The following is a 20997-nucleotide window of genomic DNA, read 5'->3' as shown; positions in this document are numbered from 1 at the left end:
GCACTAATTGTACCTTTTTATTGGGGCAGGGATCCTTCCTGCAACTGGAGCTGGCATAGCAGGCCCTGCTACTGCCTCTCAGTTCTATCAAAAACTCTCAGAAGAACTAAGTATAGACAGCATCTCCTCCCTCCAGTGACAGGTCACCTCACTCACGACAGCCAACTAACGGAACCGTCAGGCCCTTTGCTTCCTTACAGCTGAGAAGAAAGACACCTGCCTCTTCTTGGTGGAGGAATGCTGTTATTACGTAAATGCATCCGGGGTGATCCAAAACAACTTAACCCATTTCACTGAGCCCTTGCATACCCTGGCTTATGCCCCTACTAATTTATATAGTATTACTGTGTATTTTGATTTTTATGTATCTAAAACCTAAAATATCATTATTGTTTATAAGATGACGCTTATGATTTTCCCAGTACATTGGTTTTCAGACTGAAGTACATGTCCTCACAAGGCGTACAAAGACTTTTGAGAGGTATGTAAGCACACATGATTTAAAGGAAAACAAAGTCCAGATCCTATTCCTGCAAATGGTCTCTTTTGTAAAGTTGATCTGCCTGAAAATTCACCTGCTCTTAAGGTGGATTCACCTGTTCTTTGGTGGATCTCAATTCTCATTTCCCATCACAGTCATCCCACTTTAACTTTACACAATTAAAGGCATTCTTCCATGACATTGTCCAGAGGTGTAAAATCTTCTGGGGCACCTGATAATATTGGCAGTATTATGTTCAGATGAGTGCCGAGGAGGAGTGACAGGATCTGGGCCCAGAGGAAATGTACCGATCAAATTTTCTCTTCAACCCACAGGTCCTGACTCCTCAGGAGCAAAATCATGTGAAAGAGGAGAAAGTTACAGGATTGGGGTATCCGCATTTCTGGGGACACATTTGATCAAAGACTGAGATTTCTGAATAGAAATTTAGAGCAGATCCAGAAGACACACAAAGACAGCATCCCAGTTGCCCCTGTTTTTGAAGAACAGAAGAAAATGATCCAGACCCAGGTAACATATTAATCGTTTGTTTTATTCTTTCCTTTGTTCCCTAATGGATTTATAGAGGCCTATAAAAAATCAGTTCCAACAGCCTGGCTGGTTAGCACAGTTGATTAGAGCCTTCTGGTGGTAACCAGAAGGTCAAGGGTTCAGATCCCTGTACCATTCAGCCACCAAAGTATAAATTTCAAAAAGCAGGATCTGGAGAGAAACAAACTTAGTCTTTGATCTCAACATTATAAGGAATATACTTACTGTTCATAGAATTAACACTAAATTACTACTATTGGGACATCATATATGACTAGAGAATCCTGTGGGTTACATTAGCTGTCAGCTAGCATCTACTATTTCTGACACCCAACACCACAAGAGAATCATTGTAATTTACATGGTATGCACTGGTGTGGAGGAGAAAATATCACTTTTGGGGGAATTTTAATGTTTCATAGATATTGGCACTTTGGTTTCAGGAAATTTCTTTCATGATTCTTCCTAGAGGTGAAATGGTGGATGATATCTTGAATAGCAGCCTTCTCATAAATGTAGAAGCAGGTTTCCTTCCTATGGCTGTTTCTTGAAGGATTCCTTATAGACCTCTGTGGGATAGACTAAATGAACTCAGTGAATACAGGGAGCCATTGCAAGTTGATTTCAGCATTGTGGCAGTTTGGATTTATCTAGGAATAAAACTTAAACATCGTACAAAATGGAAGGATTGCAGTATTTTTAAACAGTTCAATCTATCAGTGACCAGATAGCCGATCTGGTGTTTGAATACAGACTTGGATGTAGAGAGTTGAAAGTACTGTTTTCTGGTTAGGGCTTGGATTGTTGGAATTTACAGGTTTGCTTCAGGTCTTCAGCTCAGAAAAGGCAGCATCCTTTCCTGCTGTGTAGTGAAGAATTGACCTTATGCAAAGAGAAGTCTGGCTCTTGCCTTCAAGCTATTGAACGGTGATCTCTAGGCCCCTGGAATGTCCTGCCTGAAAGAGGTGTCTTCATTTGCCTGGGTGCTTTGGCCACTGGACAGTCTAAAGTTGTGATCTATGATGGGGACCTTGGGCCATGCTATATCAGTTCAGACTTCCAGAAGAATAAGAAGGTGAAATTATTAACCCAACTTCCAGGAGAGCTGGACCTAGGCTCAGCTTCATGGGCCGTGTGTGATCGAGCCCCAATAATATAACAAAGTACACATATCAGAAAATAAGTTCCCTCTTCATATATTTCTTTCCTAATCCCTTTTTGTAAATGTTTGGTTATATTTCCTTTCTGTTATTGTGTCTGTGTGACAATCTATGTCTATCTTTACACACACCTAAACAAAAGCATGAGTATATATGTAACTATCTGTAAACATAAACACATACGGCTAGTATGCTTTTTTCTTCTTCTTCTTTTTACATGAATGGAATCATATTCCAAAGAGCATAGCAGTCAACTTGAAGGAACTCTCCACTGGCCTAAGATTTTGAGCATCCAAAGACCAATGATGCAATTGATTGAAGAACATTAACTATGTAAAATTCTATTAGTTCACAGTAATACTTGAAAAAAGTAAAATGCATTTGTCATTATTGGAGGTTGGGAGAGAATGAAGTATTTTATCTGAAAATTTATGAAGGAACATAAATATGTTTTTTTGTGGGACTAGCTTGACTGTTACTTTAAAAAATATATTCTCTAAGAAATGAATTTTGTTTCTTTATATATTAAAAAAATAGAAATATATTCCATATTTCTATAATTGTGTTATCTCAAGAATGTTATATAAATGGAAACATGCATTGTGTAACCTTTTGAATTTTAAGTGGATAGTGGTTGCTGGTGGTTTGGATTAGTGGATTTGTGGTTGTCAGGGGTTTGGATGGGGGGGTAGGAGGAATATGGCTGTGTCTATAAAAGGGTACATGATGAAACTCTTCTGTGTCTTGATTTTTTTTTCTTCCAAATTTTATTTTATTTTGTCAGTATACAATGTGGTTGATTATTCTGGCCAATTACCGAAACCTCCCTCCATCCTCCCCCTCCCCCTCCCACCTCCCCCACCCCTCCCTCCCCCCTCCCCCTCACTCCCAACAATGTCCTTTCTGTTTGCTTGTCATATCAACTTCAAGGAATTGTAATTGTTATCTCTTCTTCCCTCCCCCAGCCGTTTTTTTTGTGTATTTATTTATTTATTTCTAGCTCCCACAAATAAGTGAGAACATGTGATATTCTCTTTCTGTGCCTGACTTGTTTCGCTTAACATAATTCTCTCTTGGTGCATCCATGTCGTTGCAAAAGGTAGTATTTCATTCTTTTTTATGTCAGAGTAGTACTCCTTTGTGTAGAGATACATTTTCATTATCCACTCATCTGATGATGGACATTTGGGCTGGTTCCAACTCTTAGCTATTGTAAAGAGTGCTGCAATGAAAATTGGGGAACAGGTATACCTTTGACTTGATGATTTCCATTCCTTTGGATATATTCCCAGCAGTGGGATAGCTGGGTCATATGGCAGATCTATCTGCAATTGTTTGAGGAACCTCCATAACCATTTTCCATAGAGGCTGCACCATTTTGCAGTCCCACCAACAATGTATGAGAGTTCCTTTTTCTCCGCAACCTCCCAGCATTTATCATTCAGAGTCTTTTGAATTTTAGCCATCCTAACTGGGGTGAGATGGTATCTCAGTGTAGTTTTGATTTGCATTTCCGAGATGCTGAGTGACGTTGAGTATTTTTTCATATGTCTGTTGGCCATTCGTATATCTTCCTTGGAGAAATGCCTGTTTAGCTCTTTTGCCCATTTTTAATTGGGTTGCTTGTTTTTTTCTTGTAAAGTTGTTTGAGTTCCTTATATATTCTGGATATTAATCCTTTCTCAGATGTATATTTGGAAATTTTCTCCCATTCTGTTGGTTGTCTTTTAACTCTGTTAATTGTTTCTTTTGCTGTGCAGAAGCTTTTTAGTTTGATATAATCCCATTTGTTTATTTTTCCTTTGGTTGCCTGTGCTTTTGGGGTCATATTCATGAAGTCTGTGTCCAGTCCTATTTCCTGAAGTGTTTCTCCTATGTTTTCTTTAAGAAGTTTTATTGTTTCAGGATGTATATTTAATACTTTAATCTATTTTGAGTTGATTTTAACGTATGATGAGAGGTATGGATCTAGTTTCATTCTCCGGCATATTCATATCCAGTTATCCCATCACCATTTGCTGAAGAGGCAGTCCCTTCCCCAGTGTATAGGCTTGGTGCCTTTGTCAAAGATCAGATGGCTGTAGGTGTGTGGGTTGATTTCTGGATTCTGTATTCTATTCCATTGATCAGTGTGTCTGTTTTTATGCCAGTACCATGCTGTTTTGTTATTATAGTTTTGTAGTATAGTTTAAAGTCAGGTAGCATTATGCCTCCAGCTTTGTTTTTTTTCCTCAGCATTGCTTTGGCTATGCATGGTCTTTTGTTATTCCATATAAATATCTGGATAGTTTTTTTCATTTCTGAGAAAAATGTCATTGGAATTTTGATGGGGATTGCATTGAATTTGTATATCAGTTTGGGTAGTATGGACATTTTCACAATGTTGATTCTTCTAATTCAAGAACATGGGATATCTTTCTTCTTGTATCCTCTCTAATTTCTCTCAGCAGTGGTTTGTAGTTCTCATTATAGAGATTTTTCACATCCTTGGTTAACTCAATTCCTAAGTATTTTATGTTTTTGGTGGGTATTGTAAATGGGCAAGCTTTCTTGATTTCTCTTTCTGCATGTTCACTATTGGAGAATAGAAATGCTAGTAATTTTTGTGTGTTGATTTGTATCCTGCTACTTTGCTGAAATCATTTATCACCTCCAGGAGTTTTTTTGTAGAGGCTTTAGGCTGTTTGATATGTAGAATCATGTGATCTGCAAAGAAGGAGAGTTTGACTTCATCTTTTCCAGTCTGGATGCCCTTTATTTCCTTCTCTTCTCTGATTGCTCTGGCCAGTACTTCCAACACTATGTTGAATAGGAGTGGTGAGAGTGGGCATCCTTGTCTAGTTCCTGTTCTTAAAGGAAAAGCTTTCAGCTTTTCCCCATTCAGGATGATATTGGCAGTGAGTTTATCATATATGGCTTTAATTATGTTGAGATGCTTTCCCTCTATACCTAACTTATATTATAGAGGGTCTTTGTCTCAAATGAATGTTGAATTTTATCAAATGCTTTTCCAGCATCTATAGAGATGATCATATGGTCCTTTTGTTTGATTTTCTTAATATGGTGTATCACATTTATTGATTTCGTATGTTGAACCAACCTTTCATCCCTGGGATGAATCCCACTTGATCGTGGTGTGTAATTTTACATATGTGTTTCTGTATTCTGTTAGCTAGTTTTTCATTGAGGATTTTTGCATCTATATTCATCATGGATATCGGCCTGTAGTTCTCTTTTTTAGTTGTATCTTTACCTAGTTATCAGGGTGATGTTTGCTTCAGAGAATGAGTTTGGGAGAATTGCATTTGTTTCATTCTTTTGGAATAGTTTGTAAAGAATTGGTGTCAATTCCTCTTTGAATGTTTGGTAGAATTCTGCTCTGAATCCATCTAGTCCTGGGATTTTCTTTTTGGGGAGCCTTGTGATAACAGTGTCAATCTCTTTTATTGTGATTGCTCTGTTGAGATTTTCTACTTCTTCTTGGCTCTGTTTTGGTAGTCTGTGTGTGGCCATAAATTTATCCATTTCCTCCAGATTTTCAAATTTGTTGGCATTTATTGTTTATACTAGTCTTGAATGATTCCTTGCATTTCAGATGTATCAGTTGTAGTATCACCTTTTTCATTTCTTTTTTTTTTTTTTTTTTTTTTTTGTTATTTGGATCTTCTCTCTTCTTTTTTTAGTGAGCCGTGCTAATGGTTTGTCAATTTTATTTATCTTTTCAAAAAACCAACTTTTTGATTCGTTGATCTTTTGTATTGTTTTTCGGTTTCAATTTCATTAAGTTCTGCTCTGATTTTAATGAATCATTTCAGTCTGCTAATTTTGGTTTTGGACTGTTCTTGTTTTTCTAGTTCTTTAAGGTGAAGTGTTAGGTTGTTCACTTGCCATCTTTCCATTCTTCTGAGGTAAGCATTTAATGCAATAAACTTCCCCCTTAGTACTCCTTTTGCAGTATCCCACAGGTTTTGCTATGACGTATCATTATTTTCATTAGTTTCAATAAACTTTTTGATTTCCTGCTTGATTTCTTCTCAGACCCATATGTCATTAAGTAGAATGCTGTTTAATTTCCATGTGTTTGTATAGTTTCCAGAATTTCATTTGTTATTGATTTCTAATTTTAATCCCTTGTGGTCTGAGAAAACACATGGAATAATTCCAATTTTTTTGATTTTGTTGAGACTTGATTTGTGACCTAATATGTGATCTATCCTGGAGAATGATCTATGTGCTGATGAGAAGAATGAATATTCTGAGGTTGGATGGAATTTTCTGTAAATATCTGCCATGTCCAGTTTGTCTCATATGCTGTTTAGATGTTGCGTTTCTCTGCTGATTCTTTGTCTAGATGACCTGTCCAATATTGACAGTGGGGTGTTCAGGTCCCCTGCTATTATGGTATTACTGTCTGTTTCCATTTTTAGGTCTAATAGAGTTTCTTTTATAAATCTGGGTACTCCAATATTGGATGCATATATATTTATGATTGTTATGTCTTCTTGATGGATCAGTCCTTTTGTCATTATGTAGTGTCCCTCATTATCTCTTTTTATGGATTTTAGTTTAAAGTCTATTCTATCAGATATACGAATAGCTATTCCAGCTCGTTTTTCTTTTCTGTTTGCATGGTAAATCTTTTTCCATCCTTTCACTCTTAGTTTATGTGAGTCTTTATGGGTGAGGTGGGTCTCTTGAAGGCAGAATATAGTTGGGTCCTCCTTTTTATCCAGTCAGCCAGTCTGTGTCTTTTGATTGGGGAATTTAAGCCTTTTACATTAAGAGTTGTTATTGAAAAGTGTTGATTTGTTCCTAGCATTTTATTGATCATTGTTTGGTTGTCTTGGGTGTCTTTTGTTCCTTGCTTTCTGACTTACTGTTTGTTTTCTGTATTTGTTGTTTCCTTGGGTTGTAGATAGCCTTTTTGTTTGTTTGTTTTGTCTTTATGAATGCCATTTTTATTATACTAGTGGGTTTTGATTTTTCTTGGGTTTTTATGGCAGTGGTAGTTATTATTCAGGAACCCAACCCAGTACTCCCTTGAGAGTTTCTTATAAGGGTGGTCGTGTGGTGGTGAACTCCCACAGTTTTTGTTTTTCTGAGAAATATACTATTTGCCCTTCATTTTGGAAGGATAGCCTTGCAGGGTAGAGTATTCTTGGTTGACAGTCTCTGTCTTTTAGTATTTTGAATATATCATCTGATTCCTTTCTGGCTTTTAGGGTTTGTGATGAAAAGTCTGATGTTAGTGTGACTCACTTATAGGTGATTAGGGTTCACTTATAGGTGATTTGATGCTTTTCTCTTTCATCTTTTATGATTCTCTCTTTGTCTTTGAGTTTTGCCAATTTGACTATAACATGTCTTGGAGAAGACCTTTTTGGGTTGAGTACGTTTGGGGATCTTTGAGCTTCCTGAATCTGAAGATCTGTGTCTTTTCCAATAACTGGGAAGTTTTCTGCCACTATTTTGTTGAATATGTTTTCAGTGCCATCGCCTTTTTCCTCCCCTTCTGGAATACCAATGACTTGGATAATTGAGTGCTTAACATTGTCTGATATCTGTCTTAGGTTTTCTTCAATTCTTTTAATTCTTTTTTGTTTTTTTGTCTGCTTATGTTCTTTCAAACAGCCCATCTTCAAGGTCAGAAGTTCTCTCTTCTACTTCTGCAAGTCTGCTGGTAAAACTCTCTGTTGTGTTTTTTATTTCATTGAATGAATTCTTCAGCTTGGCAAGCTCTCCTACATTCTTTTTCAGGGTATTGATTTCCTTGTACATTTCTTCTTTCAGATCCTGTATCCTTTTCCTCATTTCATCATGTTGTCTAGCTGAGTTTTCTTGTATCTCATTCAGTTTCCTTAGAATTATCACTAGAAATTCTTTGTCAGACATTTCAAGGGCTTCTTGTTCTATAGGATCTAGAGCTTGAGATTTACTACCCTTTGGTGGTGTACTTTCTTGATTTTTTATATTTCTGGTATCTTTCCTTGGATGTTTAGTCATTGTGGCAGGGGGTTTCACATTCCACAGGTTTGAGACTATTGTCTAGCTAGGATGCTGCTGAGGCTGCCAATTTGGTATGGCTACCTCAGTGTCTGCTCAGTTGGCCAGTAGTGCCTTGTGTGTGTGGTTGCCTAGGGTCTTGGGACTCTCTGGGGAGCCACTTCTCTCATCAGCATGCACTCGGCCAGTTGGGGATGGAGTTGGGTGGTGGCAGTGAGGCCTACTTGCTGGGTCACATTCCAGCACTGCAGGGCGTGTGTTCTCTGCTGAGCTTCTGCCTCCCGTGCTGTGTGTCTTGATTTTGGTGATGGTCACATGAATTTACACCTGATTTAATTGCACAGGGTTAAGTAAACACACACCCCACAAATGAGGGCATGTAATCTAGTTAATCTGAATAAGAATTGTATCAGTGTCAACTGCCTGTTTGTGATAATTGTTTTATAGTTATACAAGATGTTACCATTAGGAGAAACTGAGTCAAGGGTATGTGTGCTCTTTGTATTATTCTTTACAACTGTGTATGATAATTTTCTTAAAAAGTAAAAAAATATATTATTCATAAAAAAAAGAAATGTAGTCAATGTAAAAAAAAAAAAAGACCTAAGCATCATTGTTAAAGTCAAGACGTCTTGACCAGTATACTTAGTACATGACCCTTCTCCAAAAGGAACTGGGGTTATCAGTTCTACATCCTCCAGACTGTTTTCAGAGTAAGCAAAGTTTGTTGTTGTTGTTTACGTTTGTTGTTCTTTCAAAAGGAATCATACTAATAGTTATTGTATTTGTTTTTTCCCTTTAAAGTATCTGCATTCTTTATATGTTAGTGCATGCCAAGGTACCTTCTTCTTTTTGACCTCCTAACTATCCTCTAAGTGATGTGTGTCCTGTAATTTAACTCTTTGCTCTATTGATGAACATTTTAGTAATCTTTTTATTAGAAACCATGCAACAGTGCAAATCCTTGTTAATGCCTTTTTGTGAACTTGTTTCTGAAGATGGCTACTGAGAACCCAATTGCTGAGTGTGCTCATGTCACATTTTATCTTTTGTTTGTATCTTTTTCATTTCAGATTTTAATGGGTATCTCTAATTGCTGTCCAGAGTGACCATTCCAATTTATGGGTAATGTTTAAAAGTGTTAGCTCTGGGTCTCTTGCTAGCTCTGTGACCTAGCACATATCACTTAGCTGTTCCACACCTGAGTTTTTTCATGTTTATAATGAATTGGTGATAGTGGATCCTACCTCATTAGGTATTATGGGGATAAAATGTGTTAATCCATATAAAGCATTCAGAAGAGTACCTGGCCCATAGTTGGTAATTGGTAAGAGCCTTCAGTGTCTCTAATCTTTCTAATGCTTGTTATTATGATGGTATCAAATTTCAGCAATGTAAAGGGTCACATTCTTTTGCCTTGCTTTCTTTTGCATTTTCCTAATTACTGGTAAGATTGAAGTCTTTCTCATGGCTTTCTTGTTTAGTTAAACTATTTGTTCTCTGAAATACCTGTCCTTATCTTTGGCTCAGTTAAAAAATTTGCTTTGTCTTTCTATTTTATATTGATCATTTCTTTCACATGTTGCAAATATTTTTTCCAGACTGTCATCTGTTTCTATGTAGAAATTTCAATTTTTTAATTTTTTTAAGTTTATTTTTTGGCAGCTGGCTGGTATGGGGATCTGAACCCTTGACCTTGGTGTTATAACACCACACTCTAACTAACTGAGCTACCCAGCCAGCCCAGAAGGTTTAATTTTTGGTTAAAATTTTGTCACAAAGTTGTTATCAGTGTTTTCAGTTCTGGCTTTTGATTTGTGTCATAAATATGTTTTCTCTCTCTATATATATGTATATATTTTTTAATGTTTAGGTCTTACATTTGTTATCTATTGCTGCTTTGAAAATTCTTCCCAAATTTTAGCAGCTTAAAGCAAAACACACAATCTCCCAGTTTCAGTTGTCAGGAATCTAGGCAAATCGTAGCTTAGTGCTCTGCTTCATACCATCACACAGGGCTGCAGTCTGGGTATCTCAGTCTCAAATGGGAAGGATCTGTTGGTTGGTGGGATTCAGTTCCATGAAGGTTGGACTGAAGGGCTCAGGTCCTTGAAGTTTATTGGCCAGAGGCATCCCTCAGTTTCTGGAGGGTTTCCTCTAACATGGGAAATTGCTTCATCAAAGCCACTAAGACAAACTAACATCTGACAAAGATTCTTTGCTTGACAGAACAAAGAACCCTGCTAAGCCAGTTTAACAATGACCCCTACCCTCAATATCTGATCGGGTTCCTTTATCCTCCACCATCCCCCAGGTAGGAATTTATAGCCAAGGAGCAGGACCAGCACAGTTGCCTGTGCTGTGTATAAAGTTGAGCCCAATCTCTCTCCCCCACTGCAAAATCCCATTGCTGTGATCCATATGCCTATTACTGTGGTCCTGAATAAAGTCTTTCTCACTGTGCTTTAACAGGTATTGTTGAATAATTTTTTTCCTTTAACACATCTTATATGGCCTAATTATGGAAGTGACATTCTAACATCTTTGCCATATTCTGTTGGATATAAATAAATCATTAGGCCATTCCATGCTCAAGCAGAGAGAACTGCTGAAAGTTGTGATTACTGGGTGGATGAGGTTCTTGGAGCCGTCTTAGAATCTGCCTGCCTTAGGTCTTTCATATAGTAAATTATTATTTTTCTATTTTGATTTTTAGTAAATTATTCTTGAGTGCAGAGTGAGGTAGAACTAACTTTAGTCCTATCCTTTTTCTCCAAATGGATAGATATGTATCTCACACGAATAATTTAGAATGGGTAAAGTGGCCAGGCTTAAGCATTTCTATCTACCAAGTCTATTCCCTGGCCTGTACAATAAAATGAGGGTAGATAATCCTTTCTGTTGTTCTCTGGTTTTTACTGACTAAATTTCCCACCCAGCAGTACCCTTTAAAGGTATCATGAGACAGAGATTGGCAGTTCATTGACAAGCAGTCATGATTGTCACTATTGTGGGGCTGAAAGTTCCTTGCTAGACATGGCTTTCAATCCCAGATGGCCTTCAGAGCTGGGATGTGTTGCCCAAGGGCTACAGTGATTTAATCAATCATGCCTATGTAAAGAAGCCTCCATAAAAACACTAAGTGAAGGGTTTGGAGAACTTCTGGGTTGGTGAACACATTGAGGTGCTGGGAGGGTGGTGCGTCTGTCTGGACAAGCATGGAAGCTCTACTGTGCATCTCCTGTACATCTCCTCCATGAGGCTGTTCCTGATAAAAGAGTTGTATCCTTTATTATAAACTGTTTTTTCTGAGTTTCATGAGCTGTTGTAGTAAATTATCAAACTCAAGGAGGTGTTATGGGAAACCCAGATTTGTAGCTGATCAGTCAGAGGCTTAGATTTGTGAGATATGTGTATATATATATATGTATGTGTGTGTATATGTATAAATATGCATGTTGGCCCTCTGTATCAATGGGTTCCACATCCAAATTAAAAATATTTGGAAAAAAAATGAGTCTGTGACTTTTTTCCTTGTCATTATTCCTTAAACAGTACAGTATAGCGGCTGTTTACATATCATTTACATTGTATAAGTGACCCAGAGATGATTTAACTTATACAGGAGGATATGCATAGGTTATATGCAAATACTATGCCATTTTATATCAAGGACTTGAACATCTGCAGATTTTGGTATGTATCCATTGTAGGTCCTGGAACCAGTCCCCCACGGGTAAGGGACAACTGTATATGTCTTTTCTCTGTCATATATATGTATGTATGTATGTATAAAATATATGAATGTGATGTTTCTAGGTTAACAAGATTTAACTTCTATACATTATAGAAACTTCTGATTGGATGAATGGATGGATGACTGAATGTATTATTACAGAATATTTTATTAGGATCTTACTTCCACAATGTTTAGAAAAAGACTCTGGGCATATAGATGCAACCTATAGAGTGGAAATGAGCAGAAAAAACTTTAATATTTCTTCCGTATCATGAAAATGAAAGTGATTCATTAAACAGGACCGTGTTATTACAGGAATCACTGACACTGGAGGATGTGGCTGTAGAGTTCACCAGGGAGGAGTGGCAGCTCCTGGGCCCTGCTCAGAAGGACCTGTACCGGGATGTGATGTTGGAGAACTACAGCAACCTGGTGTCACTGGGTGAGGACAACTGCTCTTTGGCACCCAGAGGGTACCCAGTCAGTGGCCTCAGTGGCCTTTTCTTAGCTTCTGAAAGCTTTGGAGGGCCTGTGGTGCTCTGAAGTGTTTGATTCTCCATCCCATTCCTGGTTTCAGATAAGTGGGTGCATTCTCCATTCTCCTGAGAGAAAACCCTTGACTTTGTAGGTGTGAAAATTGTTTTGTCCTCAGGTGTAACAGTCTGTAGTCTTTATAGATCCCAAACTTAATTCAATGTGTCTAAGTCTTCTGTCATTTCCCATGAACCAGGGTATCAGGCCAACATGCCATGTGCACTGTCCAAGCTGGAACGAGGAGAACCATGGACAATAGAAGATGAAATCCATAGTCAGACCCATTCAGGTGAGTGAGAGAACCAGCAAGGGGTAAGGCTGTGGAAGGCATATTCTAGTTGGTCAGAGAGGGCATCACAGCTGTGAAGGGGGGTTGAGGATATGTAAGCAGTTTCTCCATGGATCTATCTCTCAACACGAGACCTCTTTTTCATTGTAGGAATTCGGAGAAAAATACACTCCTTTATCTCCTCTGGGATCTGATCCCTCTTTAGTTTTTACATCTTGGTTTTTTGTTTGTTTGTATTATTTTCTTCTTCCTATATTCCCCGATATTTCCTTTGTTTATAATCTTCCACCTCCTTTGCTGTGAAATTTCACCTTTGAGGCCTCTCTCCAAAGAGAAAACTCTGAATTCTTCACTGTCTTCTGACTAATGTACATTTCTGTCACTGAGTAATGTTGATTTCCCTTCCTAACATCCACCTTGTCCTGGGTGCAGCATCCCCGAGGCAAACTGGCCTTTTGCTGTGCTTTTGCTTCCTTTCTTCTCTTTTTCCTCACTCTGAGGGTCTCTGAAGGGTCTGTTTTCCATTTTGTCATCTGTTCTCCACACTCATCAAAGTTTCCTTCATTCTAATAAGTTAAGCTCCTTCTGTTCCCTGGAGGAGACTAGCAAACTGACATCTCCCTAATGTTATCTAACACAGACTTTATTTAGTCCTATATAATTTACTGACCTTGATGGCACCTCTCGCATGAGGTCCAAGGAAGTGCAAGGAAGTAGAGTCTTTCCTCTAAGAAAACCCCTCTAAGTTTAGGTTTTCCTTTTACTCCTGCATATCCTAAATCCTGGCCATCCTGGCATTACCTCAGATGTTCCCTACATGCAGAGCTCTCTTTAAAGGTCTCTGCTTTTCATGACGAATTTTTAACTAGAAAAGATACTTTTAACATACTACTTTCTCATGTTCAGCTTAAACTGGGTCACAACTCATGTCTACTTCTGTGTGTTCCTTTGTTTGTTTGCTAATTATGAGCTTTTTTCTAGTTCATTGTAGATGTTACCATTGCATTTCCTTTTGTTTTTTCCAACATATTCTGATGACACTAAGTCCCAGTTAACCATGTGACTTGTCGTATGACATTGAATTTCTTCTTGTTTCTGTGATCTCCATAATATGGTATCATCTTGCTCCCACAAGAGATTTCCATCTTCTTTCCTAAACTCCCCAGTGTGTTTCATACATCTGTTTACTTCCTTGACTCATTCCTTTAAAAATTATTTTATTGATAGAGAGTAACAGCAGTGAGCAACAACGTAACAAACAATGGTGCAAGCGCTTTCATTCTTAGAGGAGAACACATAAAATAAGGCAGCATCATGGAACAGTACATGCCAGGGCTGGGGCTATTCTTTTGAGAAAGGGAACAACTCTCTGATAAGGTGCCTTGGAGCCAAGACATGAGGGCAGTTAGTAGGCTGCTGGGTTAGGAGTGTTCCACGTAGAGAGGATAGCAAGTTTACAAGCTCAAGGCAGGACTGTGATTGAGAAACTAAGGAGCCCACATGGATGGAGTAGAGTGTGCTGTTGGGAATGTGGTTGGGAAAGAGGCCTAAGAAGCAGTAGCTGCAGTTGGGGGAGAGTGAAGTCGGTCATGTAGGACTTGGTAATCCATTTTAAGGAAGAGTGATTTTGTTCTTAACAAGATGAGAAAACATGACAAGATCTTGGGTACTGGAGTGATATGAAATAATTTATATTTTAAAAGTATCACTGGCTACTGTGTAGAAAGTAGACAGTAGCAGAGAGGGGTCCAAGCAGGAAAGCCAAGTGGGAGGCTGCTGTATTCCAGATAACAGAGAGAATGATTGGCTTCTGCACGAGTGGAGGGATGAGTGTTGATCAGGTTCTGGATATGCTTATAAAGGAGGGCAGGTGGGATTTGCTATTTAAGTAAATATGGAGTGTGATGAGAAGAAATGGATGAATAATGACGGTATAGATTTGGGGGTGAAAATTGCTGTAAGGGACACTAAAGCAACATAAATGAATGCTGGGTTCTTGGCCTTGGCACTGCGCTTTCAGGAATAGGAATGCTTTTTTCCTGAGATGCATTTGAGCAGGTAGATGAGAGATGTGAGTAGGCTTCCTGGGTGAGTAGTGATCTAAACTGAAACAAGGGAGAGTTCCAAGGCTTGAGGCAGTAGTGTGTCTGAGGGACTTTAGGTAGCCTATGTGTATAAAGCAGAGTGAACAAGAGCCAAGTGACTGGGGCTGAGGGTTGGAGTAGGAAGGTCACATGGGCTGTTCAAGGACATTTCAAGACCTTGCTAATGAGATGAGAAAACAGTAGGGAGTTTTGAGAGGAGGAGTGACATATAATTTATGTTTAAAGAATCACTTTGGCCACTATGTAGAAAATACACAAGAGCTGGCAGAGGAGGAAGTTGGGGGTGGGACAACTGCTGTAGTATGAGAGTGACTCGAGTTGACTTGGGTGTGGGGGGTGGATGCTGGCTGGAGTCTGGGTAAATTTATGAAGGAGGGCAGGTCAGAATTACCATTGGGGTGGATAGATACAGGGTGTGAGAGAAGTAGATTTATAAAGGAGGGCAGGTAGGAATTACCACTGAGGTGGATAGATACAGGGTGTGAGAGAAGCAGATTTATAAAGGAGGGCAGGTAGGAATTACCAGTGAGGTGGGTAGATACAGGATGTGAGAGAATGAAACAGATGAAGGGTGATGCTGACCAAGTTTGGCATGCATAACGAGAAAAGTGGAGTTGCCATTTACGGTGATGGAGATACGTGGAGGAGGAGGTTTGAGTTGGGAAATCGAGCTCTGTTTTGGAGACAGTAAGTTAGATGTGGTTGTTAGTGTCTAAGTGGAGCTCTGCTGCATTTGGATATACCTGAGAAGTTAGGGAGAGGTTAGGTCTGGAGATAGAAATTTCAACTGGATAAGATCTTCTAGAGAGTGAAGCAAAGAGATAATGAAAAGAAGACCCTTAGACAATTAGGAATTAGACCGATGAATAGCTAGTAAAGTAGGCTGAGAAAGAGCAATGGTTAGGTCACAAGTTCCACTGATACCTTGTTAGCACTGGAAATTTGGGTAAATTGGGGACTGATGGTATTGTAAACTCTTATTGCCATCCTGAGTGTTGTGGAGTTTATGTGTATCTAATTTAGTGGGATGGTAGAGTTGTAGGTATGTTTTGTATTTTTCTAGCTTCCCTTTCTGCTAAGGTAAGATCTTTCTTGTCTTACCTTCCACCTGGGTGGCAGATGTGTGGCAAAAACATACAGCCAGATGTTCTACTTAAAGTTGAAGATAAAACTGCCACAAGTCTTGATCCAGAAGGAGAAAGTGGTCCTTTTGGGCCCCTTAATTGATGCCAACCAAGACATAAGTGTAGAATTATGGAAGAATATGGCATTAGTGGCAAAATGAGGGATCAGTAGAAGAGACAAACTGAAATGGGAAGAATCTGTATCTGTCCAGGAACAGCATGAAGAAAAAGGTGACAGTTCCTACAGCCAGTGCAGCAGTTCATCTGCCTCTGGAGGGTATGTGCTCCATTGCCTCTTTGTAATATTCCCTCAGGATCATTGCTTCCCTCTTTTTTTTTTTTAAACGATAACTGGTAAGGGGATCTTAACCCTTGACTTGGTGTTGTCAGCACCACACTCTCCCAAGTGAGCCACGGGCCGTCCCCAATTGCTTCCCTCTTTCTGTGGGAATAAAGGAGAATGTTACAGTTCAACTAATGGTTGGAGTGTTGACTACAGGAGATTTCCAATAAATATGAGACTAGTGCTTTGAGAAAGTAGGTTTAATGGTGGTCTTCCAAAAGAAGATTGGGGGCAAATTTTAGGAACAGGATCACTACCCAGGTATCTACCATAGTTACTCAAAATGCAGCATATCGAACATTCTTACTTGCCCATCTGGGATAGTAGTTCTAATCACCAGCGTCTGCTTATGTCCCTGTTCAGGATGGTTAACATTTGGTTTCCCTCAGTGGACTTTTTCCAATTTCCAAACTTTAAATGATAGAATGACTGAAACTTTGGCCCTGTGCCTTCATCTTCTTTTAATCTGCATGTTCTCTGAATGTGATCTTCTCTTGTTCTCTGTCCTGAAATGATATTTAGTTACTAAAGTTTTCCAAATTGATATCTCCAGTCCAGGCTTTTCTCAAGATTTGTATATCCCTCAGACGTCTACACGTGGGTATGTAATGACCACCTCACAGTTGATGTGCTTCAGAATGAACACTTGATTTCCCCCACCTTTTGTATTTTAGTGATTTTTCTCATCTCATTAAAAGGTGTTACTAACCCAGTGGCTCAAACCAAATCCTTGAGTATTCCCTGATTCTTCATTTTCTGTACTTTCCTCCATGCCAACCACAACATTGAAGCTTTCAATGAGCATTGTCTTCTAAAAATGTAAACTCATTTCCTCCACTTCTTTCCATCTCCATGGCTCCTTTAAACCACTTTGCACATTCTACAGTTGCTTTCGTTGTATCCTTATTTTGTGCTTTTAATTGGTTTTACCAAACTACAATGTAGGCTCTGTGAACACAAGGAGCCTATATTTGTGTATCCCCAACACTAACAGTGTGTCTGGTACACAGGGGTTATTCAGTAATGATTTGTGGAATGAACAAATCTGTCCCTTTGGATGAGTTGACCCTCCAGCTTCTTCTCTGCTGCCCACAGTGAACTGCTTGTATTTTCCAGTCTCCACATGTTTTGTAAGGCCTATCTTAAAAAGCAACCAAATGTGTATTGATTATGTATTATCTAACCTTGTTTTTGTTCTAACTGCTTTTACCTTTTGGTTTGTTATGTTCTTGTTTTTTTCCAGTGTGTAAAGGAACATTAATCTTGGAGTTTTATTCACTCTTATGTCAGGGTTATCACTAAAGGGATATCTCACATCAAGGCATTTTTTAAAAATGTCTTTATTTCAAATCAAGATAATGGAAAGCTCACTTTCCTTTTCTTTCCTAGAAGTCCGGAAAGTTGATGACCATCTGCCAGAGCACTTACAAAATGAAAGCATGGTAAACAGAATGGAACAATGGCAAAACCATAATGCATTTGAAAATAATATTCATCAAAGCAAAACTAGGTGTCTATTAAGCCAAAATCAGGATATTTTTGATGTACATGGAAAAAGTGTGAAATCAAACCCAACTTCAGTTTACGAAAGTAGAAGCTATAAAATAAAGAATCCTACTGAGTTAAGTAGAAATGGGGACTCCTTTCTCCATGCTAACCATGAACAATTTCATACCGAAGTTAATTCTCCTACAAGTCAAAAACCCATCAGCAGTAAGTCCCGATTCATCAGTCCCAAGCATCAGAAAACTAAAAAAATAGAGAAACCTCACATATGCAGTGAATGTGGGAAAGCCTTCAGTAAGAAATCTTGGCTCACTGATCACCAGATCATTCATACTGGAGAGAAACCCCATAGATGTAGTCTGTGTGAGAAAGCATTCTCCAGAAAGTTCATGCTCACTGAACATCAGAGAACTCATACTGGAGAAAAACCTTATGAATGCAGTGAATGTGGCAAAGCTTTTCTCAAGAAATCACGGCTCAATATGCATCAGAAAACTCATACAGGAGAGAAACCATATATATGCAGTGAATGTGGAAAAGGCTTCATTCAGAAAGGAAATCTCATTGTACATCAGCGAATTCATACAGGTGAGAAACCTTATATATGCAGTGAATGTGGAAAAGGCTTTATCCAGAAGACATGCCTCATAGCACATCAGAGATTTCACACGGGAAAGACACCTTATGTGTGCAATGAATGTGGAAAATCCTGTTCTCAGAAGTCTGGTCTCATTAAACATCAAAGAATTCACACAGGAGAGAAACCCTTTGAATGCAGTGAATGTGGGAAAGCCTTTGCTATGAAGGAAAAGCTCATTGTCCATCAAAGAACTCATACAGGAGAGAGACCCTATGTCTGCAATGAGTGTGGGAAATCTTTTGCATACATGTCTTGCCTTGGTAAGCATAAGAGAATACACACAAGGGAAAAGTGGGGAGATTCAGTCAAGGTGGAAAATCCTCCTGCAGAGAGTCACAGATCATTACATACAAGTGATGTCATGCAGGACAAAAACCCTCTTAACATGGTGACTATGCAAATGCCTTCTGTAGCCCCTCAAACATCATTAAACATCAGTGGCCTCCTAGCAAATAGGAACATAGTCATTGTGGGGCAGCCTGTGGCCAGATGTGTACCCTCAGGAATTAACAGAAGATTTGCACCAGAGAGAAACCCTATGAATGCAGTGAATGTGGTTGTGCCTTCAGTGATCAATTGCATCTTACTTTATGTCACAGAAAACCCGTAGGGAAAAACTAACAATGTTCTATGTGAAAGGGTTGAGCAAAAATTTCTAGTTCATTATATGGCTGAGAAGTATATACTGAAGGAAAATGTATAAATGCAGAGTCTGAGAGAGCGTGGTAAACTCAGCCTATCTAAATATATGCTTTGGTACAGAGGCATATAATCTGATGTTAACCTAACGACATACAGCAATTGCTCTATTGTGTCAATTAAATGACTGAAAGAAGCCTGAGTTCATTTAAATGTAGGATATAAGTGCTGTGAATTTTTAAAACAGATAATTGGTGTCTGGAATGCATCTGTGAATGAAAAACCACATAAGAGGCGGTGGTGGGAAAGGGTTAATATTGGATTGGTTGGATGTGGGCCATGCGCAAGTCATTTCAGTTTCCCTTGACAATTGTGAAGGATTACTTGAAAACCAGGATGTCTACCATAAACTTTTAGAACTTTATATTATGCAGAGGGACCTATGAAACAGCCTTACAATGAGTCAATTCATTTATTTAACAACTATTTGACAAATACTTCCTTTGTACCTGGTCCTTTTCCAGGAGCTCAGTTCACAGTGATGAACAAAGCGGAAAAAGTCAGTGGTCCCTTGGACAGAATATTGAGTTAGTTGGATTATCCTTAAGTGGTATTTTTACACTCCAGTTAGTCTAGTCAGAGAATGTAAATATCTACATTAGGTGATAGGGACCTGGAGTAACTGGTTAAAGGGGATATGATAATTTATTGTTCAAAAAGCACATTATTTTGAGGGATGAGGGAAGGACTTCTCCAAATGGTACTTAAGCACCTTGGGACACATATAAGTTATACATCGGTGCCTGTGACTTATCTCTCCAAGAGATACAGATTCCCTGATAATTCCCCAATAGTTTAAATGTAAAATTTTAAAATTTAGAAGAATTAAAATTTAAGAAATTCAGTTCCTCAGTTGTACTAGTCACATTTTAAGTGCTCAATAGCCACATGTGAGCGGTGGCTACCAAAGAGTACAGCACTGACAATGAATAAAAGTTTAAGACAGTTATAATCTGTCATTTCCATCATTCCTGAAAGTGGGATAGTGCTGATTTATTTGATTTTTATATTTCTGAACACATAGAAACACAAAAACTATGTGAGAGTGGATGAATGAACTAATGGGCTAACCAAAGCACATTTTGTCATTGAAGGGAATGACAGTTCTAAAGAACAGAATTATCACACAAAAAAGTTTTGATTAGACTTATTAATAGAAAAGGGGCAGAGCAGAAAAGGAAAAGGATCCCTAGAATAAGAACATAAAGGAAGATGAGAGCCTTAGTCTCTAAGAAGGGAGGACAGTGTAATAGATGGGAGGAGGTGAGTTCCTTTTTATTGTCTCTGAGACGACGATTCATATTTGTCCACAGGGCTGTCACCCACTGGAGTTGCTATTTAAAGTTCCCAGTTCCTCTGTGACCTGCTGAATTGAGACATGGTTTCTTTCCATCATTCCTTCTCACTTTTCTGGGAGTGGACCTTTTACTTAGCCTTTTCCTTTATTCAAAGTTCTTCACCTTTGTCCCATGATGATGCACTATCTATGTTACAAACAGTGAGATCTGCCCATAGCAAAAGAAGTGGAAATTTGCCATGCTGTGGCTGTCTCAAAATTCAATTGAAATGCTGGGATATTGGGTAATTCACTCTTTCAGGAATATTTTAAAGTACCATCAGTGTGCCGGGCACTGTTTTACACAGCAGGGGTCGGCAGTGAACACAACAGTCCAAGGAATAGCCTTTATGGATCTTATGAAACAGTAAAATGGATTCTATAATGTCAGGAAGAAGAAAAAGCCAAATAATAGATAATAGTGTATAGGTAGTTATGCCTCCTACCCACTACTCCCAGGTAGGGCTTTTTTGGATAGATGTAGTT

General features: G+C 38.6%; 1 protein-coding gene across 1 annotated transcript; it reads left to right on the top strand.

Moving 5' to 3' along the window:
• Nucleotides 1-858: 858 nt before the first annotated feature.
• On the top strand, nucleotides 859-19263 carry ZNF350 (zinc finger protein 350). The gene is made up of 4 exons (XM_063088778.1): nucleotides 859-1012; nucleotides 12251-12377; nucleotides 12666-12758; nucleotides 17720-19263. Exons 1-4 carry the CDS (start codon nucleotides 998-1000, stop codon nucleotides 19084-19086), a joined length of 1602 nt encoding a protein of 533 aa, XP_062944848.1. The 5' UTR covers nucleotides 859-997; the 3' UTR covers nucleotides 19087-19263.
• Nucleotides 19264-20997: the final 1734 nt, after the last annotated feature.

Source organism: Cynocephalus volans, chromosome 3 (assembly GCF_027409185.1).
Source record: "Cynocephalus volans isolate mCynVol1 chromosome 3, mCynVol1.pri, whole genome shotgun sequence".
Lineage (NCBI taxonomy): Eukaryota > Metazoa > Chordata > Mammalia > Dermoptera > Cynocephalidae > Cynocephalus > Cynocephalus volans.
Note: the sequence above shows the minus strand (reverse complement) of the source record. Positions and strands in the feature narration are given on the sequence as shown.

Coding starts and splice junctions, on each gene's coding strand:
- ZNF350 (XM_063088778.1), top strand. Junction 12,378..12,665: donor CAGCAACCTGGTGTCACTGG/GTGAGGACAACT, acceptor CCCATGAACCAG/GGTATCAGGCCAACATGCCA. Junction 12,759..17,719: donor CCATAGTCAGACCCATTCAG/GTGAGTGAGAGA, acceptor TTTCTTTCCTAG/AAGTCCGGAAAGTTGATGAC.